General features: G+C 52.4%; 1 protein-coding gene across 1 annotated transcript; it reads left to right on the top strand.

The window, feature by feature from the left end:
• Positions 1 to 15,769: 15,769 nt before the first annotated feature.
• Positions 15,770 to 21,407, top strand: LOC119112074 (transient receptor potential channel pyrexia). The gene is made up of 2 exons (XM_037236058.1): positions 15,770 to 16,075; positions 18,255 to 21,407. The coding sequence occupies exon 2, from the start codon at positions 18,263 to 18,265 to the stop codon at positions 20,891 to 20,893; it is 2,631 nt and encodes an 876-aa protein (XP_037091953.1). The 5' UTR covers positions 15,770 to 16,075; positions 18,255 to 18,262; the 3' UTR covers positions 20,894 to 21,407.
• The last annotated feature ends 1,052 nt before the right edge of the window (positions 21,408 to 22,459 follow it).

Here is a 22,459-nt window from a genome sequence, read left to right as displayed (position 1 = left end):
TTTCCAGGGTCCGTCCTGACGGCTCAGTTGGTTAGTACACCTGCCTTTCGGCCCATCGACCCGTGGCGGGGTGGGTTCGAGTCGTTATAGGCATTTGCTACTTGCCCTAGATAGATATGGCCTATGGCTGGTGGCAGCGCTAGCATTAAAGATCAGTTGACGTCAGAGGGCAGGATGGACCGTGCCGAACATTGCGGCACGTTGTTAAACTTTCGCCACCAAATTCTGCTGTTTTCCTGAAATCGCGTGATCGGATGGCTGTGACCAGGGCTCGCACAACAAGCACTGCTTGACGTGAGCTATGTTCCACGACACCCAGTCACTGAAAGAAAAATTTGGTTGGAACTTTAAAAACGTGTCAAAATATATCAGGAATTCCTGAAAGCATTTTATATCTTTTTAAACTTCCAACGCTTTGATCCAAAGTGAGAGCGACTTGTACCTAAAAATAAGACTACCACTAAAATACGATTTGAAACTCGACACCGGAATATAACGTTCACTCGGTCTGCATGTTCCGTCTCAATAAGGCCGCATCGGTGCGGATCATCGCTTTATAAGCTGCATTCTTTTACCGCAAGCCTGAAAACAAAACAACCGGCACTTCTTTGTCAATGAAATTGTCACTCCTGATCCATGGAAAGCGGTTCTTCAAACTTTAAGGGCAGACTAACTTTACTGCAGACTCAGCCATTTAAGAATTCGGCATCATGTATGATGGTTCAAAAACCATTTCGGAAAGCGTTGGAATGGGCCTCTGAGGACACCTCAAGCGACGACGGTTGACATTCTAGGACATAGCACCCCGTCCATTCATGAAGCTCTATCCTGAGATCTCGTCATCCGGGATGACAAGACGTCCAATGATCCGTGTCATCAAGAACAAACTGCTGGGCTGATGTTCCTATGGGCTATAACAAAGATCATGATTAACGATCGTGTCACAGCAACTGCGTCCAAACGCAGCCCGTCGTGCGGTCGATGTCCCGGTGGTCAGGCTGTCGCCAGCTTCCTCCTTGCCTCCTTACACAATTCTAAAATTGCGACTGCTAGTCGTAGCGCCTTACCACGCGTACACAAAATAAGGCATGAGGAAACTTTTAATATCACGATGGTTTTGTAAAGTTCTATTTGTACAGGCCTGATGACAAACCTGAAATCACGTCACGAAAACAACGCTAATCTCATTAGTTCACCTCACGGTCGGCTCAACCCGACGGTAATTTGGTTGGCAGCCGTCGTTCCAGTGTTGTGGGAGCCGCATTACCTTCATAACGTGCAGAAGGCTTGGTATGTCAAGCAAGAAACGTCATACATGCATGTTTAATCTGCGCTTTTCGTCTCCATTTCCCCTGGTCCTCCATGAGTAATCTCGTCCTCCCGCCTACTTGAGCTTTCTGACTTAAGCGTAATGGAACTTATGTAAGCCATGAACGAATCATGGAGCTTGGAAAAAATACGCAAACCATTTTTCTCGAATGTTTGAGACTGCACCTCTGCGCCCGCTCCAAATGTGGTGAGCCATCAGCCCTAAATGTCACTAAAACTGCATTATGCTATTGTGACAAGCTGTAGCCCTGACCTCAAGACGTTTTTCTCGCAACTCTTTTTTATGTTCAAGTTGTTGCAAAAGCGTGGAACAATGTTCTAACGGTCTCTGCACTCAACTGCCCATATTGACAGCTGGTGACCCCTGGTCTTCGCTTGGCCGCCGATTCGCTCGAACGCCGTCTTGAGATTCCCCCTTCCCCAAACGGCCCCGGGCCCGGTGAGGAAGATAAGACTAATGGAACTAGAGCGCTAATCGGCTGTCCTAATGGCAGAGTCTGGCCATTCAAGGCGCCGGTGGCCGCCTCTCCGCTCCGGAAGGTGCTAATGAACTCCGACGCCGGCTGGTCCCGCTGGGCGCGCCAGGCCCGGCCGCCTTTCAAGTCTGGCCGCCCTGCCGATTTGTGCTCAATAGGGCGGTGCTGCGATGTCGAGCAAAGTGTAAAACTACCGTCGTGATCTTATTGTGAGAGTTTAACTCTGCTGAGTGCCACTCGGCGCTTATAATGGCGAGTCTGGACCAGAAGCCAGCTGTCGAATAAGGGTGTGATTGGTGAGTGCCTGTCTGATCATGTTAATAACTGGCCCCAGGAGAACCAAGAGGGATGCCTATGGCTTCACGAAGCAAGTCATGACACGTTATCTGAATGACATGACTCTGTATGATCCCCCGGTTCTTCAGCTACAGCGTTGGCAAAGTCCATCGAGTCACAATGTCGTGGGCGATGGCGCCCACACTCGCAGTGTCAACAGACTGGTGTCAGTGTCGCAATCAATGACCGAGATCGGGTTTGCTGGAGCCCCACCGAATCACACCGTCGCTCGGTCAATACGGCCGTCCGCAACCAGCCCGCTCGGAGCCGACCACTGCAGCAGAGGACACACGTCCCCGCCCCCCCCCCCCCTCGGCGCTCTCCGCGCAGCCGTCCGCTCGGCGGCGGCCGCGACGAGCGGTGCCTGACCTGGGGGACCCCTGCAGGAAACACGCTCGATCCCGGAAGGTGCGTTTGATCCGCCGCTCTGCCGACCGTGCCAGTATCAGTTCTGCGCTGTCGGACGCCATGCACGCAGTGCGTGCCAGCAAACATCTTTCGGAGGACCAGAGAGGTCGCCCCGCCGACCGTGCCAGTATCAGTCCTGCGCTGTCGGACGTGATGTACGCAATGCGTGCCAGCAAACATCTTTCGGAGGATTAGAGCGATAAAAACATGCGCACTCAAGTTTAATGTCCTTCAGTTTGAAGGGAAACTTCAAGCTATCTCATGAACATCACCGAACAATTTGTTTGAGGGTCAGTCAGTATCCATTTAAGTACTGAGTGTGTGGTGTTTTGTCCCTCACAGTTGATGCTACTGGACTGAAAAGAGTAGATGTGAATGATAAGTTTGTGGCGTTTCCGTCACTTGTCAACAACAATTTGCGTCATGATTTGATCTGTTGCAAGGTTCTAAAAAATAACCATGTCTTTTTTTCAAATCAGACACGCACACGCTAACGTCTCGCCGACGTTCTGCGTTACTCACCCACCGTGGATATCTGTTCGTCCGTCTCGACGCGAAGTGAAATTCCTGCAATTCACCAGATCTCCATCGTCCAAATCTTTCGTCGATTGGCCGGCTGGTTTCGACGGCTCTCTCCGCTGCCGACGGAGACGAATGGCCCCGCCAGACCCAGATCGGAGCAATCACTCGGCGCAGGCCGCCGCCGAGGCCGGTCGCGCCGAGTTAACTGCGCCTCTGCGAGGCCTCAGATTATCGCGCGTCTCCGCGTATCCCGCACACAAATCGCACTCAGCCACGGGCATCGAGCAACGAACCCGCCACCGAGCCATTCCGCCGGCGGCATTTTGCCGGCGCGCCAACAGGCCGCCGAAGCACGTGCTGAGCGCGGCTCACCACCCGTCCACGCGCTCGTAAGCGCTCCATGCTGCCGTTCCGCTGGCGCCATCCGACCGCACGTTTGGCCCGCCGGAATGCTAATCGTCGCCGAGCGTGCGGCGGTCTGACGGCAGGCACCCCTGCGTCGACGTCGACGGACCCCCGGCCGCGGCGCGTCCTCGCCGACGGCGCCGGATCAAAGGGTCGTGTGCCGCGGGCAGGGCGGTAGAAGAACCGACTCTGCATCCGGGGAGGCCGTCATCGATTCAGTCCAGTCCGGCCATCACGCGTCCCCGAGATTTCAGTCATATCTCTTCTTCTTTAATGCGCCCATGGAAGTGGAAACGGCTGCGATATGTCCAGCCTGGACGCCGTTTGTGAGCCGCGACACGATGTTTTTTTGTTTGTTTTGGTTCGTTGCTCCCTCATCACCTACCTGCACCATTAGTGTTACCACGATTTGCTGTCGATAAGATTTAGAGACAGTCATCACTGTCTCTTGCCCAGCGCCTCCAAAATGTCATAGCTTTAATTCACACAGTCCTGCTTCCAGGGAGCTTGGCCAATCTAGGGAGGTATGTTTGACCGTTTCAATCCATTTTCTGGGCTTCGTATGGAATTACAGGTTACAGTATTCGTCTTGGAAGGGAAAACAAATAAGTGTCCTTTTAAATCAAGGTAGCTTATTTTGCTTTATTGATGGTCTGGAGCTGTAGAAAAACAAATTTTTAGTATTGATCAATATGTTGTTAAAGCCAACGGATGTGTTATATTTGGATGAGTTTTAGCAATGCAAACTTAAACAACATGCCAGCATTTAATACTTTTAGATATGACAAATGGTTTTTACTCCTAATTATAACCTTGGTCTGATTAGATATCCCCGGACTATGTCCGTAGGCAATGTTTTCCGGTCATCAATGAGGGCAAAGAAGCACGGAAATCGCCTGTGTTCATTTCTAGAAAGTCCTTCAGTGACAATATAAGATAACAAGGAGCAGGCTGGAAGAAAAACACACGAAGTCTTAAAAAAACTTGCCAAGAGTTGCAGGGGTCGCAGTTGGTGGCGAATCTGTAAAAGATCTTAAGCTTCTAAACCACAATTTTCAGTTAGTTCGGATTTGATATAAACTTTGCATCGACATATCAGCGTCGCGTGTTGCATTGACTGACTGACAAAACTTTTAGGACTGAAGAAAGCCTAACCAACGTTTATCTTAAACTTACAACAATAAGTTGGCCATGTTACCCGCAGCACACAAGGCATGGCTATGGTTGTGAAGAACCGTGGCATTTAGTTAGTTCAGATAACCATACAAACTACAAATCCGAAGAGAGATAAGAAATTAGTGGGGGATATATAATATATGTATATATATATATATATATATATATATATATATATATATATATATATATACTCCCTCGGCAGCATCATCAGGAGAATCAGTGGCCAGTAGCGGCTGGCCTGTTGATATGGAGCAGCTGCGGCCCGCCGTCAGCGGCGCCTCATGCGCCGCCCAGGGTCACCTGTTGCAGCCGGCCGAGCCCGTCCCTCCCGGCGAGATTCGACATGGCGGCGCGGCGGCAGGCCGGGCCACGATACAGCGCATGGGCTGTGGCCGCGACATGAGCTCCTGGCCGGGGCCCAAATTTGGCCAGTAAATCAGCGCGGCCGGGCCGGATTACGTCTATCACCACCGGCAGCCGGCTGGACGACTACAAATGACACCAGTTCGGCGGCCATCGATCGCCGCAGCCGGGCAAAAACCAATCTGCCAACGGTCCATGTGCAGCTAAAGGGGCGAGGAGGTCCGCAGGATCCCAGCGGACGTCACCGTTTGATCGTGATAAATTGGGCCGCTGGCCACGCAGGAAACAGCCATGGGAGCACGTCGGAATCGCGAGAGACCGCTAACGACGCAGCCATCGCAGGAACCAGAAAAACATTGCTCTCGCTCTCGGTTCTGCGTATATCCTCTGTGAAACGAAAATGATGCCGTAACTATATGCATATGTACGTGCATATATATATATATATATATATATATATATATATATATATATATATATATATATATATATGTATATATATATATGTGTATTGATATGGAGCAGCTGCTATATATATATATATATATATATATATATATATCATCTCGCTGTCAGTCGTCGTTCAGTCCTCACATATGTGGTTCTCTACAATCTACAGACTTGCAAAATTCATGTGGCTTCCATCGCACTAGCAGACGAAGGCAGAAACGGGTTCCCAGATCTAAAAAAATGTCGTTCATCCACGGTGTCTACATGCTGGGGAAACTGAATTTTAGATGTGGACGGAAATGGGTGTAATGGTATCGAACAATTTCTGAACCAATACATACCCATTTGTACTGGACTTTCATCAACAAAAGGGATCAAACTTGAAGATCGGGGTGTGTCCAACCTTGATCAAATCCTCGCAGAAGTTAAGATTACAACATACGCAACTCAAGCAAACATCTTGACTGCCCTTCATCTGCAGATCCAGAGACCGTAATACGCTGGGTAACGTGATATACGACGTTCAATGTCTCTTTTGGCAATAGCATTACATGTGCATGAAGCACAATTTTAAAGAAACTAACAAGCAATCTAAAAACTGCCATAGCTTTGTTGGTAATGGCCTCTGACCTGAGAGATTATACCAGGCCAAGTTCTCCCCTCAGTTGCGATGACGTCATGTTTCTAAATCACGCCTGAATTGGTGTAGCCACGCTCAGGAACAAATTGAAATGATCGCAGTTATCAGACAGTTTCCCGGGAGTGTACGGTTGAGGATGAATTTTTCGCTGGACAGCATTTTCTGCCCGTGAACTCTCTCCTCACATCGATATACCACGCAGCCTCATGTTGCGAAGAAGATAACCCACTGATTCGTGAGGTGGTAAGAAAGGATCACGTGAAAACGGCCTTTATTTTAGGTCAACGCGCTCAATAGTTTCATGCCCGAAAGAACTCAGCCGCCCAGAGGCACGTGCAGCTGATGAGCTCAGGTGATTCCGCGGCATGTTTCCCAAACGGCCACGGTGTGGCTCCAAAAATAACTCAACCGCTCAGAGGCACGTGCAGCTGATCAGCTCAGGTGATTCCGCGGCATGTTTCCCAAACGGCCACGGGTGTGGCTCCAAAGCACGAGCTGAGGGGACAGCGCCAAAAAACGGGCTCACGCCACGCAAGTGTCGGATATAAAAACATTGTCAAATGCCTTAGATCAGCACAGGCGCTGAACAGTCCACGAAATAGTATGTGAATGCGCTGAATTTTTAATCTAAAAATGAATCAGAACGTGAAGGTGAAAGCGAGGCAGGCAGACAGACACAGGGATGCGCGATGCACGGTCTCCTAGAAGTTGCGAGAAAGTTTAGCTGACTGAAAAAACGTATGTTGCATTCATGGCTTACAATTCGGATCAAACTCTTCTACCAACGTGACTGGTGATCGCTCCGAAAAGATATCGGAATGGGAAATATCCATACGTTTCCTACTCCCATCATGTTATGTCCATAGGACAAATATATGTGACATGATGTTTGTCAAGCGGGGACGCACGGAACACAGCTCGGTAGGGGGTAATCATAAGCACCGGTGATATTCACTTTTATTTGAGATACACAATACAGGGATTTCTGTAGCACAAGAAGGCCCGAGGGCGGATGAAATCAAACGTCACAAGCTGTCCACGCGACTTGTTTAACGATATCACTGGCGCATCGACGATATCACTGGTGCTTCCCTCTGTTGTGTTCGCCAAGTTGACAAGTTCACATTATTGCCACCAGAGCTAACACATCGTACGCGCCTCAAAGTTTGCATCCCAGTCAGCGCGTGCAATACTGACGATGGAGGACGTGTCCAAATATCAATCCGATACACCAGTCAGCACAAAATATGCTCATATATGTGTCAAGGCCGTACGTGACGAGCTTCGCGAACCAACCCCCCAGCCCCCATCGAGCGCACTTTAAAAGCCATCCCGGTGAAGGACACTCAGGGCTTTCGTGAGCTCTCACTTGTGAGGCAGACGACTTGTGAGGGCTCAGCATCTGTCCAATGACACGGGGCGTGAGGTAAAAGCGGGGCAGTAATATGCATCAGCGAGCGTGCCAACGCAAAATATACTGACGGAACCGTCAGATTAACGTACTACTTGATTTAGAGATGAGTAGATTACGTCATTGCTGCACTAGGACATGCCGTTGTAAGGTGATTGAGGACGGGTCAGTGTAGCATACTGTTGTAAGCGGCCCATGATGGCGTGCGAGTCGTTACATGTGCAGCTCTCGAGCCAGCTAATGCGGCCGAATATGTTAGACGGCGACCATGAATATACAGGCAAATCTTGTGAACGGAAACCATTTCATCTCTTTTCAATATTTGCAGCCTTATCTTAACGTCCCACGACACTTATAGAAGCAGAGTGGCACCACATCTGGCCATGCTATTCATGGACGCTTTGGAGCACCTCTTCTTTGTGGCCCCCGCAACACAGCCATCCATCTGTATTCGCTACATATACGATATAATGGGTATAACTTGAGATCCGTGACACCGAGTCCCTGGCTGCATACTTTAACTTTCTGAACAACAGGCTCCCAACTATTAAATTTGCCACCGATCGGTCTGACCAATCCCACAAAAAGGACCTTATGTTGCTTGACACCTTCATAAAAGTCCAAAGTGATGGGAGTTCAAGCACCGAGCGGTTTATCGCAGCGATGACCGCACCAATCATACTGTCGTTTACGTCAGCGCAGCCGGCCCAGATGAGAAACGCCATGCTGAAATCCCAAATCCTGCGAGCCACCCGGGTGACATCCGACAGCGCAGCAGGACAGAGAATCGTCCTCAAAGAAGGTAGTTTTCAGACCAGCCATCGCAGAAGCCTCAGCATACGACTACCATGAAACATTATGACACCGAAACAACAGCGACACCAAACAAACACAAAATAATACGATATCAAAACAACGGCAACAACAGACAACAACCACGAAATACTACGATACCGAAACAACAGCGGCAACAGGCAACAAAGCAACAACCATCACGTAGAAACCAGGGCACCAGATACAAAACATTTCCCTTCACTGGCAACCATCTTGCGAGTCAGGAGCAAAGCGTGATGTAGTCTCCTCCAGACTTCAAATTTAGGCCACATGCCCAACAGGAGGAGAACTGAGGAGGGTGCTCATGCCACAAATCCTGGGTTTGAGCACCGGTCTACAGACACCTGCTAGTTAATTCAGAGGATGTCACAGGCAGCGATTGATTAGGTCCAGTTGCTGTTTAAGTCAGTTGAGACTACAGGCGGTGATTTGTGTGATTTACTTGTGTGTGTGTGTGTGTGTGTGTGTGTGTGTGTGTGTGTGTGTGTGTGTGTGTGTGTGTGTGTGTGTGTGTGTGTGTGTGTGTGTGTGTGTGTGTGTGTGTGTGTGTGTGTGTGTGTGTGTGTGTGTGTGTGTGTGTGTGTGTGTGTGTGTGTGTGTGTGTGTGTGTGTGTGTGTGTGTGTGTGTGTGTGTGTGTGTGTGTGTGTGTGTTGCGCGCGCGCATGCAATGGAACGCCCTCAAAAAGTTAGGTGTATCTAGTAAGGTCGCTGATCTATGGTAGGTCAAAGCCAGCCCATGGCTATCAGCGGAGGTAATTTCTAGGGAAGCGTTAAACCTGATGCGATAACCAACGGAGTAGATGTAGGCGAAGCCATACATCTCTGAGGTAGTTTTGAAGGCAATAAAACAGTTGAATTTAGGATTAAAACAAAATCCATTGACCTATGGTCAAATATGGACGTCTAAGCGAGTCTGCTTCTTTACTCGTCGGTTTGCTGTACGAGGTATTTTATGGGGCTCATTTCGAGTTTATGAATAGCAGGGGCCGCAACAGACGTCGCATATGGATTTCTTGAGGGTCAGAGTAGTTTACTTATCTGAAATTAGTCAGATAAACATTTGGTTTTTATGAATATGCCGTCTGGCATGTTGCCGAAATATTGACCCAACTATATCTCCATTCTCCTGTTTTTTTTCGGGGGATAACGCTATTGCTACTGTCTTATCTTGGAGGATTTTGGTGACGATTACCATCTAAGGCTCAAAACGGTCAATGACCTAGAATGATCACCAATGAACTTTTTCTTAGAGCAGGTATCTAGGCTCAAGGTGGCTGCATGAGCAGGTCTGGGGCATCTGAGGCACCAATCTGGAGTTTGATCTTGCTTGGCCTTATTTGATCCGGAGGCTACAACCTTAAACCTCAAACTTTGACACAAGTGAGTTTGCAGGGGGAAAAATGCCCCCCTTCCCCATACCAAGCAAAGGGTATTCAACCGGCCATCCGGATGCATGTTAACCCTCGCCATGATAGGGAGTCGAAGCGCCCTCTCTGAGGATGTCTGTGGACACCTCCCCGGTATGTGCACGTACTTGTGCTCACATTTTGGTAAACCTATGAGATGTTCCATTGCGCATCTTTTGACAAACAAATGTATCTCTAGCCTTTCTGGTTTCCGAGCAGTGGCGACTTTTTAGGAGCACTGTATTGCGTCGGACGGCAGGCGCGGGAGGCGGGCGGCAACCGACGACTCCGCCGAGCTCGCACGACGGGCCGACGTTGTCACATTCTCGCAGCCCTTCATCATAAATGTACGCTCAAAACGCATGACATACTTATCAATGTATTCCAAATTAAACGAGAAGCATGTCTGTGTTAGTTTCATATCATTATGTGGCATGATATCCCTGAAGACACTTCCCACACTGATCTTGAGTTTGGCCTTGTTTGACTTCACTGGGCTGGAACATGTCAGCCTATATATCAACGAAATACAAGAATGGGTTGATGGAGACTTCAATTTATCCTGTGAATTTAGTGTTGATCACTTTTACTTTCTCGTCGCTTTAGGCGCTCGTTATTTGTTCTTGACACGTGTGGCCTGTGGCCGGTGGCAGTGGCCGCGATAAAGGTGAGATGAGGTTAGAGGGCAGGACGGATCGTGCCGAGCATTACCGCATGTTAAGCTTTCGTCGCCAAATTCTGCCGTTGACATGGAAATGCACGATTGGATGGTAGCGGTCCGGGTTCACACGACAAACACTGCTAAGCGTGAGTTCTGATTCCAGAAATCTGTCCATTCAAAGAGTTCAAATTAAGTCTTTAAAAACGTCAGGGGTCAAATTTATCCCCAGTGCTCATCTGGGCGCGTCGTGCTCAACTCACCAACCAGAATAATGTTACACGCGCCCGGGTGGCCGGCTAGATACCCTTCGCTCAGGTGGGGGGGGGGGGGGGGTCAATTTGACCTCCTCCCTGAGATTTCGGGACCTAGGAAAGCTAGAGACACCGAATTTATAGGGTGTGTTGACCTGTACGTGAACTCACTTAGGTCAAAAAAGTTTCATGTCTCTAGGTCATAGTCTTCGGGTCAAAAAAGGACATGCAAGATCAAGTCTCAGGTTAGTCCCCAAAGTGCGCCCAGAACCTAGATAACCGTTTCTAAGCAAAAGATCACATGCCCATTCAAGGTCAGCGACTTTTTTTGAACTTTTGAAGGTCGAGACCAAAATCGTACAAGACTGCTTTGAGTTTTACACTTGCAATAAGTGACAAATGTCGCTTTTGCAATAAGCGACAAAGATTACACTAGGTGCTATCTTCTCCAGGGGCGGATCTAGCCTGGAGTTGTGGTTTTTTTTTGGGGGGGGGGGACAATCGTTCGTCGCCAGCTGGCTGGTGTGGGATCCGGGGTCCAGTGCACTCATCAAACACGATGTTTGCGCCGAGTATGACTAAGCTGCGTCAACATGCGTTTTGTTTTGATGTTCAAATCGCTGCCAACCATTCTTCATGAAGTTTTTTTCCGAAACAGAAAGAAATGTTTGATACCGCACCATCAAAGTTAAAACAGACGGCAAGTGAACGAAACTTTTGCGAAGTTGTGTGAATATTTGGGGGGTTCAAGACATACTCTCAGAGTTTTTTTGGGGGGGCATAGCCCCGTGCCCCCCCCCCCCTCCCTCCAGGATCCACCTATGATCTTGTTAAAGGAAAAATTTTGACCTGGGTCATTTTAGGCCAATTGCCTATTATGATCTCTAAGAAGTTCGTGGAATATGTATAATGTAGATCCTGCTATCAATGCATTCGAAATGGGCGCCAGAAACTATCCCATACAGCAAGCCATAGAGTAACAAAACAGTAGTTTTACCTTGGTGTGACCTTCATACCTGACCTTAGGTCAATACAATTTGCTCATTCAACTGTTGTGTTGCCTAAGAAAGCATCTCAGAAATGTATGGTTTCGTCTAACGCTCTGTTGTTAGATCAATTTGAAGGATTCCCTGGAAAGTGTCTTCGCTGAAACCATGGCCTGACTTTTGCCTGCCATAGGTCAGCGACATTACGAGGTACATCTAAATCTGTATTATGCCAAACGATCCGCTATTCAATTGTCTACAGCTATGCAAAATTTGGCGCGGCTACGCCGTGCCGTTCGAAAACCATTCTGGAAAAACCTTCGAGGGGTCGATTTGAGCCCCCCCCCCCAACCGAGCGCGTGTTAAATTTGGAGTCACTGGATTAGACAGACGATTGTGCGCTTACTGTCTGAAAACATCGATGGAGTCATTCCGGATGACGCGTCATAACACTTGATATCCGGCGCCATGTTAAGGACCGCCCAAAAATGCAGTTAGCTGCCGGAAAGCTTCTGATGACCGTAACTTGTTGATGCGATTCACTTTATGAAACAGCAACGGAGTGGTTTTGCAGCGCTTTGGCCAACCGAGTGGCAGTGTGGCGGTCTTACCAGAAGACAATCGGTCACTCTGAATTGAGATATTATATATATATATATATATATATATATATATATATATCGATATCAAGGATAGACCACATTCAGAAACATGGCACTAGCACAGCCGTACCCAGTTTCGTCTGAGGAGCGACATAGCAGCAAAAGCGCATTTTGCGTTTTCCTCTCTTGCATAAAAATCAGTGGCTTCGAAGGTTGACCACGAAGCTTGAAAATGCTTTCACTGGCTAGTCAACAGTTTATAAAAACATTCAGGAAACGGACGTCTGTTTGTTGGAACCGCTATCCAGGAAAAAGGATCGACACGCAAGGGCCGTGCTGGTCATGTGGTCAGTGTCGCAACGTCGTGGTCGAGCAGCGAATCCCATGTGGCTGGTGGACGGGGAAGAGAGAGATTGGACCATACTCAAGTACATCCGAATCATTTTGACCTCAAAAAGGAGACGGGTACGCCATAGTCATGGTTTCGAAGTGAGGCTACCGTGGCCACTGGCCAAGCCAAGTTGAACCGTCGGAGAAACCCCACTTTCCCAAATCCAGCCGATTTGATCAGAGCACCTCGCGTTTGTGGTGAAAGCGTGATTTCCTCACAGATTGAGATATCTATGGAAAACAACAAGCACATACACACTCCGACGCCGACGCGCTCCGAATGGCGATGAAGTTGACCGAAATCCAATCCAGACGAGTGGCTTGCTTTGACACCTTATAACCGCCGATGAGAGAGCTGAGAAATCGGGAAATTTACACCACCCCGATACAACCCGGTCACACCTAGGGCCGGGCCGAAGGCTGCCCGCCCTCACCATCGACGCAGGACCGGACCGACCACCTTTCCCCGGGCGCTCCGCTCTACAGGGGGAACAGTGTTTGGTCCAGCTGCTCGCAGTTGTTCTACTTGGCAGATGAACGTCGACGTCGATCGGAGGCCGGGAATCTGCTCGCCACGAATACTCATCCCAGTTGTATTCGAGTCGGCTCAGTTGACTCGGTTGGTAGAGCCCTGGACTGGCAATAAAGACGATCCTGGTGCGAATCCCAGCAATGCCAGGAGAGAATTGGGCTTGTAACGCACACATGGCTGATGGTCAAGCATCACCCAGCCCCTTTCAGGACTCCATTACAGCTGACGACGGGCTGAGAATTAACTGACCGAAGCATTGTATACAAACTAACACAAATGACGAGAACGATAGTCCGAACAACTACCTCATCCGTGATGTTAATGCTTCGTCTCAATCCTTTCGTAAAGCTGGAACACGTGACAAAACTCACAAACAACTCCAATTCGATCAAAACACGTGCCGGCTGAAATGTGGTTGATGTAGGTTGATATATATATACACAACAAATTAACCCACATCAACCACATTTTTATGATAGAGTACACACCATATATATATATATATATATATATATATATATATATATATATATATATATATATAATACGTACCGCACAGACAAATTGTATTCATCACTGGTTGACATTTGTGGGTGCATATAAATTCAAGGCCACCGGTGATTGGGGATGGTTCTTAGTCTCCAATACAATCTGAGTCATCATCGAACGTATTGGTGATGAATTATACGATTGCTATGGTGCGGGATGAAATCGTCTCAGAGATGTGTGTCCCGGGACAGATACCTGTTGGTCCAAATATGTTGACTGAGAGGAGGTCTGAGAGGTCTTTTCGTTTCCCCAAGATAATGCGCTAGAATTTTCTTTTCAGCGCACAGATTGCGTGTAAACAGGTAAGAACACCAGATGGTGCGCATTTACCTTATAAGGCCCAGCTACAATCATTGCAGAAACCCCTGCCGGGTGGGCTCGCGGGCTTAAAACAGCAGACGCCAATAACTTAATTGGCAACATATTCTGGCCGCAAAAAAACTGACCCACCCATACGGGATTAGTTCGTATATCAACGCGAAAAATGCTTCAATGTCTCGCTGGTGCGTTCCGTTGATAGCAACAATTTTACCAGCCTAAGGATCATTCAGGCCGAAAAGTTGTGGAGGCTTAATAGCCACATTCCAAAATTTTGGTCATTGCACTGATGCCTGGCTGGTGTTAGCTTGCAAGGTTTTCCACCAATCGCAAGCACAAACTGCTGTTTCTGAGCCTGCGATAGCATACCCGTATCCTTGACGCACGGGTGCCGCACTGCGCGTTCGACGAAAACAAACGGATTACTGGCTCCTTGCCAACAACAGAATGTTGCATGCCAGGAGCCACTATTAGTGGACTGGAGGTGATTCCAGGTTTGCAGTCGCGCTACTTCGCCAGGTCCCACGGCTGTTGGGGATTACCATCGACCACTCATGGGAATGTCGGGAACCCCCGCCATACGCCAATGATTTTAGCGCCACCGTGACGGACCGCGACCGTCCGAACGCTCTCGAACTTCGTCATGTCTGCAAGCACAGCGGCCGGTTACTGGAAAGAGGTGCCGTTACACAAGCTCCAGCTCATAACCGGTCTCGAGAAATATTTGTTTCCTGGCAGCTTCAAAGCCAAGCAGCAAAGCGTTATCGTAAAAAGAAGCGAACACAGTGGAACCTAGCCACAACCGGGAAAAGCCAAACCTCCTATCACGTCACAGCAATGAAGCGGCGGCGAGAGCGGCGGACGGGCGGGCGGACAGGCACGACCGGCGCCTTTCACCGTGTCCCACCCCAGACGTGGATCGTTCGTGCCTCCACCGCGCGAGTGCGGACGTCCGGCGCCAGCCCGAAGCCAGCGTGAAGTCCACAGCCACGGGCCGTCACCGGGCGGCTGAACCTGGGCACCGGCCGGGAAGTCCCGAGCCATCCCAACTCGCCGAGGCCCGCTTCCGGCGCGTGCCGGTGCCAGCCGACGGGTGCATGGGTCACGGTCACTCCCCTACCTTCGCCTGACCTACTCTGGGCAGCCGGACATGCCCCGTCAGCCTGTCGGTCGGCCTCACCTCTGGGCTTCACAGAGACGGATGACGTGTGACCGAAAACGACTACCGACACACAAAGGCGGCACGTCCCCTGATGCAACGGCGCCTCAGTTACGTCTTCCGTTTACCGTGCAACCACGGCTCGAGTGAGTCGGGCGCATTATCGGCCTCCTCACTGCAAGGCCACGGGAGGGGCAGAGGCGACGGCGGGGCCGGCGGGTTGGACGACTGCCTCGACATCGACCGACGAGCGCACGGTCGCGTCGGTCGCAGGCACCAGTGAATCATGCCGGCCGAAACGCCAGGCTGGCGCCCCGGCCCCGGTCGTGCGGTCCAGCGAAGCTGGCAGAGGCGCGTCCAGTCGGGCGGCGCACGGCGAACACCTGGCGGCGTCGAGAGACTACCGATCGCTGGCCCGCTACCGCGACGGGAGGGCTCGCGTGCTCCCTCCAACTCAATACCTCGAGTCGCCCCTGGCGCCGGGCGGCGGTGCCACTCCACACTCGGCCTTGAGAGTCGGTCACCTCTGCCCCGCCGTACCTCCGGTTCCATCAGGCCGGGAGCGCCCCGACGTCTGACGAACCGTCCGGAGTCACCTGTCCACAGCCCTCCTGGCCGGGGGCCGGGGGTAGGTGCAACGCCGCAAGTTGGCGGGGCGAGCGGCCCTCGGCGCGGCGCCACCGGTCCGCGGAAGCGGCCACCGCCCGGGCGAGGCGGGCCGGGCTTCCCGGGGCGAGTGGGGCGAGTACGGAGCGAGCGGCTCCGGCGGTGCCTGCCAGTGCTCGTGAGGCGGTGACGCCGCGAGGAGGTGCATCGGAGAGTAGAGACGAACGACGCCACAGCTCATTCTATCTACGCACACAGCAGGTGAGGTGGGCGGTGGCGGTGTGCTGTTGCTAAATTAAGCACGCGCGCGTGATGCTTTGGAATGTGAGGGAAACGAGGTCACTGAGCAAACAAAGCAGTCTCTCTTGCGACAGCTGTCTTCTCGACTGATAATTCACGAAGGGCAATCGATTGGGTCCAACATGTCGTGATCAATAAGCCGCGATTCCCTTCACGAAGATAAGAGAACAACCCACGCTATCTGCCCCCCCCCCCCCCCCGGACTCATCTCCCTCCACGAGACTCAAGCCACACATTTTGACGGCATGCCCGCCGCCGAGCTCAGGTCACGTGGGCTCCCAGCAGCCGGGGTGGGGCCTACCGCACGTAAGGCCGGGGCCGGTCGGGGCGGCGCCCGACCGGCCGTGCGCCGCCGCTGCCGCTGTGCCGTGCCGGGCGGCGGAGCGCGCGCCGCGGGCTAACGGCCGGATGGCACGGAGGGCGAGCGGCGGTGGCGGCCCAGCCAGCTGGCGCCTGGCCGGTCCGAGATGCGGGATCACGGGCGCCGACAAAAAGGAACGCAGAGAACTCCACGTGCTCAAGTGACCGGTAGAATGCGACGCGCTCGGGTGGGGTGGGACGCAACCGGTAGCAACAAGAGTGCTAGAGACACCAAATGGACAGAGCAGGTAGGGCCCCGTGCGAACTGACTTATATAACACTTGATATTTTTAGGTCACGACCTCCGGGCCAGATTTAGTCAAATAAGGTCAAGTTCTAGATTGATGTTTTTAGCGCTATCCGGTCACCTGGTGCAACCACCTTTAACCCAAGTACCCCTGATACGCAAAACTCAACTGGTATTCATATCAGCTCAGTGATTTTGTTTGGCCTTTAGAGGGTAAAGATGATCAAACAACTTCGGGAATATTTTTGACATTTTATTTCGCAGCCAGGAGTCTAGCACGCATGCTGCCCGAAGCAAAAGTTGATCGCTGTCATTTTAGGTCCATGACCTCTCACCTTCATTAGTCAAAATACGACATATTTGACGTCGTGTTCCAATAATGCGAAATAAGCGTGAAAATATACTTCGTAGAGCAAGTTTACCAATGGTGAGGTGGTTTGGTTTTGACCTTGATCTGACCTTCATACCAGACCAAAAGGACAATGGAATTAGTTTTAATCCTAATTTCAAAAGTTGAATTAAGAAAGAAACCAACTCAAAGTCGTTGTATTGACTTAGTACGGAACTCCGTTGTTGTACTTAATTGAGCGATTCCCATGGAATTACTTTCGCTGACAGTTATGGCCTGACTTTCACCTGTCATAGGTCAGCGGCATCACAAGATACATCTAATTTGTAGACCGACGAATTTGCTCTCCAATCAGCTTCAGCTTTACAAATTATGGGAAGGCCACCCCGCACCATTTGGGTTCTTCTTTGCAGAAACCTTCGGGGTTTTAACTGGGCCCCCACCCAAGTGCGTGTTAACCAATGGAATGGAGAATGTCTGGGACGCAGTGTACTTCCATCGCCGCAACACCAGCCGAATGAATCCCTCTCCTGCACCTCCCTGGCGGCGAACCCGCACATAATTCGTGTCCTTCGGAACCTTCCGGCGCCTTTCACGCGAACACCCTGCCAGTTGCGGCTGGCACCGCGGTGCGACGACTGCCCGCCGAACTAAAACAGGCTACGCCGATAAGATAAGCCATGCGAAATGACGAACGGAACGCCGCACAGCAGGATTCCTTCCTCATGTCCGGGAAATGCTTCGCGTTGCATCACCCTTCAGAAGCAGTGACATCACCGTGTGGAATTCCGGCACTATGAGGACCGTACGCTCCTATGAGGCGCTGGACCCACCGCAACTGTTCCGTGAAGCGATGCGTCATAACTGGCCGGACGTTATTCCAGTTCCGCAGCAAAGCGGCGGGCTTAACGAGAAACTTCCGGGTATTGTGGGACGGACTTCACAGGCTGACTACACATGGCCTTTTGAGTCACTCGACCGTCTTTGTTCCGGACCGACCCTCAGTCGAGACACTGCTGCGTCCAGCGACGCAACGTCACTCACGAACAGGTGCGGCAGATTATATTCCAAGGGCCTCCGAGTAACCGTGCTCTGACGCGGCATCGTCGCTTCGGCAGCAGTGTCGCTTTCTTGTCTTCGCTGCTCAGTGTTAGGAGTCATTAACGGAGCGGCTGGTGTTGCAGGCGACGCCATGCCGATGCCGACGTCGCTGATGCCGTTAGCGGCCGAGGCCGACCTATCGGAAGACGAAGACGTGCTGCAGGCGCTGCTACCCGGCCAGCTGTCCAGCCAGTTCCTGTTGCGCCGGATGGACGAGATTGTGCGCCGCTCGGTCAGCCATGAAGACGACGCCAAGCATCAAGAGCCAGCGGCCGGCACCAGTCAGCAGCAGCGCCTCTTCAACGCCTGCCTCACGGGCGACACGCAGCTGGCGACCGCCGCACTCGACGCCGGCGCCGACCCCAACGCCGACATGCGCGCCGTGTCCAAGACATCACGGAAGCGAACGCGTCTGAGCGGCGACAATAAACGGCCGCACACGCGTCTGCAATCGCCGCGTCGTCAGCAGACACTGCCCAGTCTGCTGCGGCGCAACATCCTGCTTCACCTGGTGACGTCGCTGGGCGACTGCGACATGCTCGACCTGCTGCTGCGGCGCGGCGCCGACCCAGCTACGCCCGACGCCGTCGGCGACACGGCGCTGCACGTGGTCAGTCGTGTGCACCACCCGATCGACGTGACCATCGAGCTCGTGCGGCTGCTGCGCGAGGCCGACGCGCCGCTGGAGGCGACGAACATGGCTGGTCTGACGCCGCTGCATCAGGCGGCCGCTGCCGGCAACACGGCCGCTCTGCTCACCCTGGTCGAACTGGGTGCCCGCTGCGCCGGCCAGGACGCACGCGGCAACACGCTGCTGCACGCAGCCGTCACTTCGGGCTGCGCCAGCACCGTGTCGGCGGCGCTCGACCGGCTGCCGGCCGCGGCGCTGCACCAACCTAACAAGGCCGGTCGCACACCGTTGCAGCAAGCCACGAACCGCGAGACTGTGCGACTGCTGCTGGCGGCCGGGGCGCGTGGAGACGAGCCCACCACACTGACGCTGCTGCAGAACGTGCCTTCGGCCGTGCCAGACGTGTTCGAGCACTACATGACCACCAATAACCGGCCGCTGGATAGCTCCGAGCTCGAGGTGTACCTCGACTACATGCCGTTCTGGGACGCCGAGCGCCAGCACCCGGCGCCCGAGACAGGCGTACTCCGAGCCATCGTCGACGCCGACCAGGACGAATTGCTCAAGCACCCGCTGGTCGAGACGTTCCTGCACATCAAGTGGTTGCAGGTCCGCCGCTTCTTCATCTTCAACTTCGCGTTCTACGTGTGCTTCGCGCTGCTAGTGACGGGCTACGGGATGATGTGTGTTATGCAACCGTACGCGGCAGCGACGAAGGTACTGGCCTGCATCTCCGGCCTGCTCACCATCGCCGCCGCCATCCGCGAGACATTCCAGCTGCTGTACAGTTGGCGGCTGTACGTACGCAGCGTTGAGAACTGGTTGGAGCTGGTGATCATCGTGCTCAACTCGGCGCTGCTCATCGGCCACAACTCGTACGGCGGTTGGGTCCACCACACGGTCGCCTGGCTGATGCTGACTGTCTGGCTGGAGATGACCCTTATGGTGGGCCGTTTCCCTAGCATCGGCATCTACATCTACATGTTCGTTCGCGTCGCTCAGAAGCTGGTCGGGTTCTTGCTCGTCTACTCGCCGCTGCTGGTGGCGTTTGCACTCAGTTTCCAGGTGCTGTTTGGCGACAAAACTGCCTTCCATACCATCCCGCATGCGCTCATCAAGACGTTCGTCATGATGATGGGGGAGTACGACTATGATGGCATGTTCTCAAACGACGAGTCGATCGTTTATCCGGGCACGTCTCACTTCGTCCTGATCCTGTTCGTCGTCAGCATGTCCATCATCACCGTCAACCTGCTGATCGGTCTCACTGTCAACGACATCCAGGGCCTGTTCAAGACGGCCGGCGTACAACGGCTGCGTATGACTGTCATCCAGATCCTCTACATCGAGTCGGTCATCTACTCCAACGTCCTGTACACGGTGTTTCGCTCGCGCATCTGTCAGCGTATGCAGGCCAAGTTGACGCTGCTGCCGAAACTGCTGTTGCGTCAGGTGGACAACCGCCTGTCGGGCCAGCCGGCAGCGGCCACCACCTGTACGCCGGCAGACAAGACCGAGAACGGTGACAGCAGTGGCGAAGGCGACGACGGCGAGCGCATTTTGCGAGCCTCATTCCGTCCCAACATCAAGGGCCACGCGCGACTATACCGCACAGCCGGTACTGGAGATCTGCGCCCCACCCGCTATGTCATACACAACTGGATGGTGCGCAACATGCTGGCGCTGTTGCGCGGCCGCGCAGCCGACGCCGACCGGGAGACCCGCGAACAGCTGCTGCAGGCCGAGATACTGGCGGCTGTGCGCGCCAAGACCGGCGAGCTCGGCCCGTTCTACGAGATGCCTGAGGCGGAGCTAGGGCCGGACAGCGCGCCCGCCTCCGGCCGCCAGACGCCAGCCGCCGGTGACGGCGACGGCGACGACCAGGCCCAGCCAGAGGGCGCCGGTCGCAGCCGGCGCGGTCGCCGCCGCCGCAAGAAGGCTATGGCCAGCCGCGACTCGCTGGAGGAGCTCGGCCAGAAGCTGAACACGGTGCTGGCCGCCGTGGCCGAGGTGTCGCTCAAGATGGGTATCATCGAGCGCCGTCTCAACTTGACCAACCCGCCGCAGCTCGACACATTTTACTCGGTCTGAGCACTGCTGGCTGTCTCGCCCCGAGCTCCGACCCGGCCCGGGGTCACAGAGGCCCAGGCTGGGACGTCAGCTGCGCCGGCCCGCTTCTCGGGCGAGAGATAGCGGACTGGACGAAGTGAGTGAAATCAAATCCCAGGTTTTAGTGTGATAAACGCCATCAATGTGGAGCAGTGTAATGAAGAAGCGACCGCATCTAGTGTGAATTGCGTCTTATGTTGCGTTGTGTGGTGCTGCCCATGTGTGCCTAACTGCTATATTAAGTTTATTTAGTGCCTGTGACAGTGATAGTTTCATTGTTGCGGGAACGTCGTTGCCGCCGAGATAACCATGCGAGTCAAATGAATCGCTCAGTATGCGTTCTGTTTCAGGGCAAGTTGTGTTTGGTAGGTTGTCAAGATTTATCTCCGTGAGCTCCTCAGAGTATTGCGTAATATTCTGAAAGATGCCACGGCTGAACACTGTTGTCAGCAATGCTCATTTTGCTCCAAATATAGCAGGCTGGGTTGAGAGATGATGGCGATCGACGACAGCATTTACTTACGTATTTGCCACGGCAAAGGTCCCGAATGGTATGCGGCTTCCGATACACATGTTTCTTACGTGGTTAGGACATTGGTCTGCTGTTTCATTGCGGTGACGCTGCGCAATTGAGATATTTTCAGTAATGTGCGCCCACAGTATGTGCCGATGATACCAAGAGACACAGCCGCTGTTGTGTTTCCAATGGCCCACTATTACATCAAGACACAACCATATGTTCCAATGAAACCGCTCAGATCCGGAGCGTGGCACACACAACCATCTCATTCGACACCGGAGCACCTCCAGTCAGCCGGCGCCGCTACACTAAACCGCCTGCTCTTCTCTGCTTTCTTCTCGATGCGACCTCCTTCCCCTTCCTCTGCTCAGTTTTAGTGGTCATTCATCGATTGTATGGTTCTGTTTCTCTCATCCTTTTTCGTAATCCCTCTGCCTTTACGTTTACTATTCGGTTGCATAACGGTGGCTAAATTCATCTCAATCATAGCGTTCCTATTGGCTTACCACTGCATACCATAATCGTGGTTAAATATAACCACGTTGCCCTGATCTTGTGCAGCATCTCACACGGACAACTGCGGATGATTCTCTCGGATTTGGATCATTTTCTTATGTCGGTGAATTATCGAGACAGGGTAATTATCCGCACACGGCCTTGGAAGGAGCTTGGACAAAGCCGACTGACACATGTTCGTGTTACGACTCGAAACATCTATTTTAAGCAGGTCTAAGGGCGTTCCGTTCCAGCTGAGGTTTCATGTCACCGCCTCCCCTCTGCCGGATGTGTACCTCGGACATCTGGAGATCCTCGCCGTACTCCGGTCTCGCGGTGGACTGAGTGTCGAGATGCGAACCACGCACGACGGCCGGTGTTCCGTGCGCCTGACCGCTGCAACAGGATTAACTTTAAGAAGGCGAAGGTGCTTACTCGGCGTACCATTCGGGGCACCCTGCACTCACTCATCAGCTATGCGGACTGTTTCACCTCGGCTTCACAAGTTTGGTCATGAATCAAACGAATTTCGT

This window comes from Pollicipes pollicipes, unplaced genomic scaffold (assembly GCF_011947565.3).
Source record: "Pollicipes pollicipes isolate AB1234 unplaced genomic scaffold, Ppol_2.1 Scaffold_7261;HRSCAF=8764_pilon_pilon_pilon, whole genome shotgun sequence".
In the NCBI taxonomy this organism is placed as follows: Eukaryota; Metazoa; Arthropoda; class Thecostraca; order Pollicipedomorpha; family Pollicipedidae; genus Pollicipes; species Pollicipes pollicipes.
Note: the sequence above shows the minus strand (reverse complement) of the source record. Positions and strands in the feature narration are given on the sequence as shown.

Coding starts and splice junctions, on each gene's coding strand:
- LOC119112074 (XM_037236058.1), top strand. CDS start 18,263: ATGCCGATGCCGACGTCGCTGATGCCGTTAGCGGCCGAGGCCGACCTA.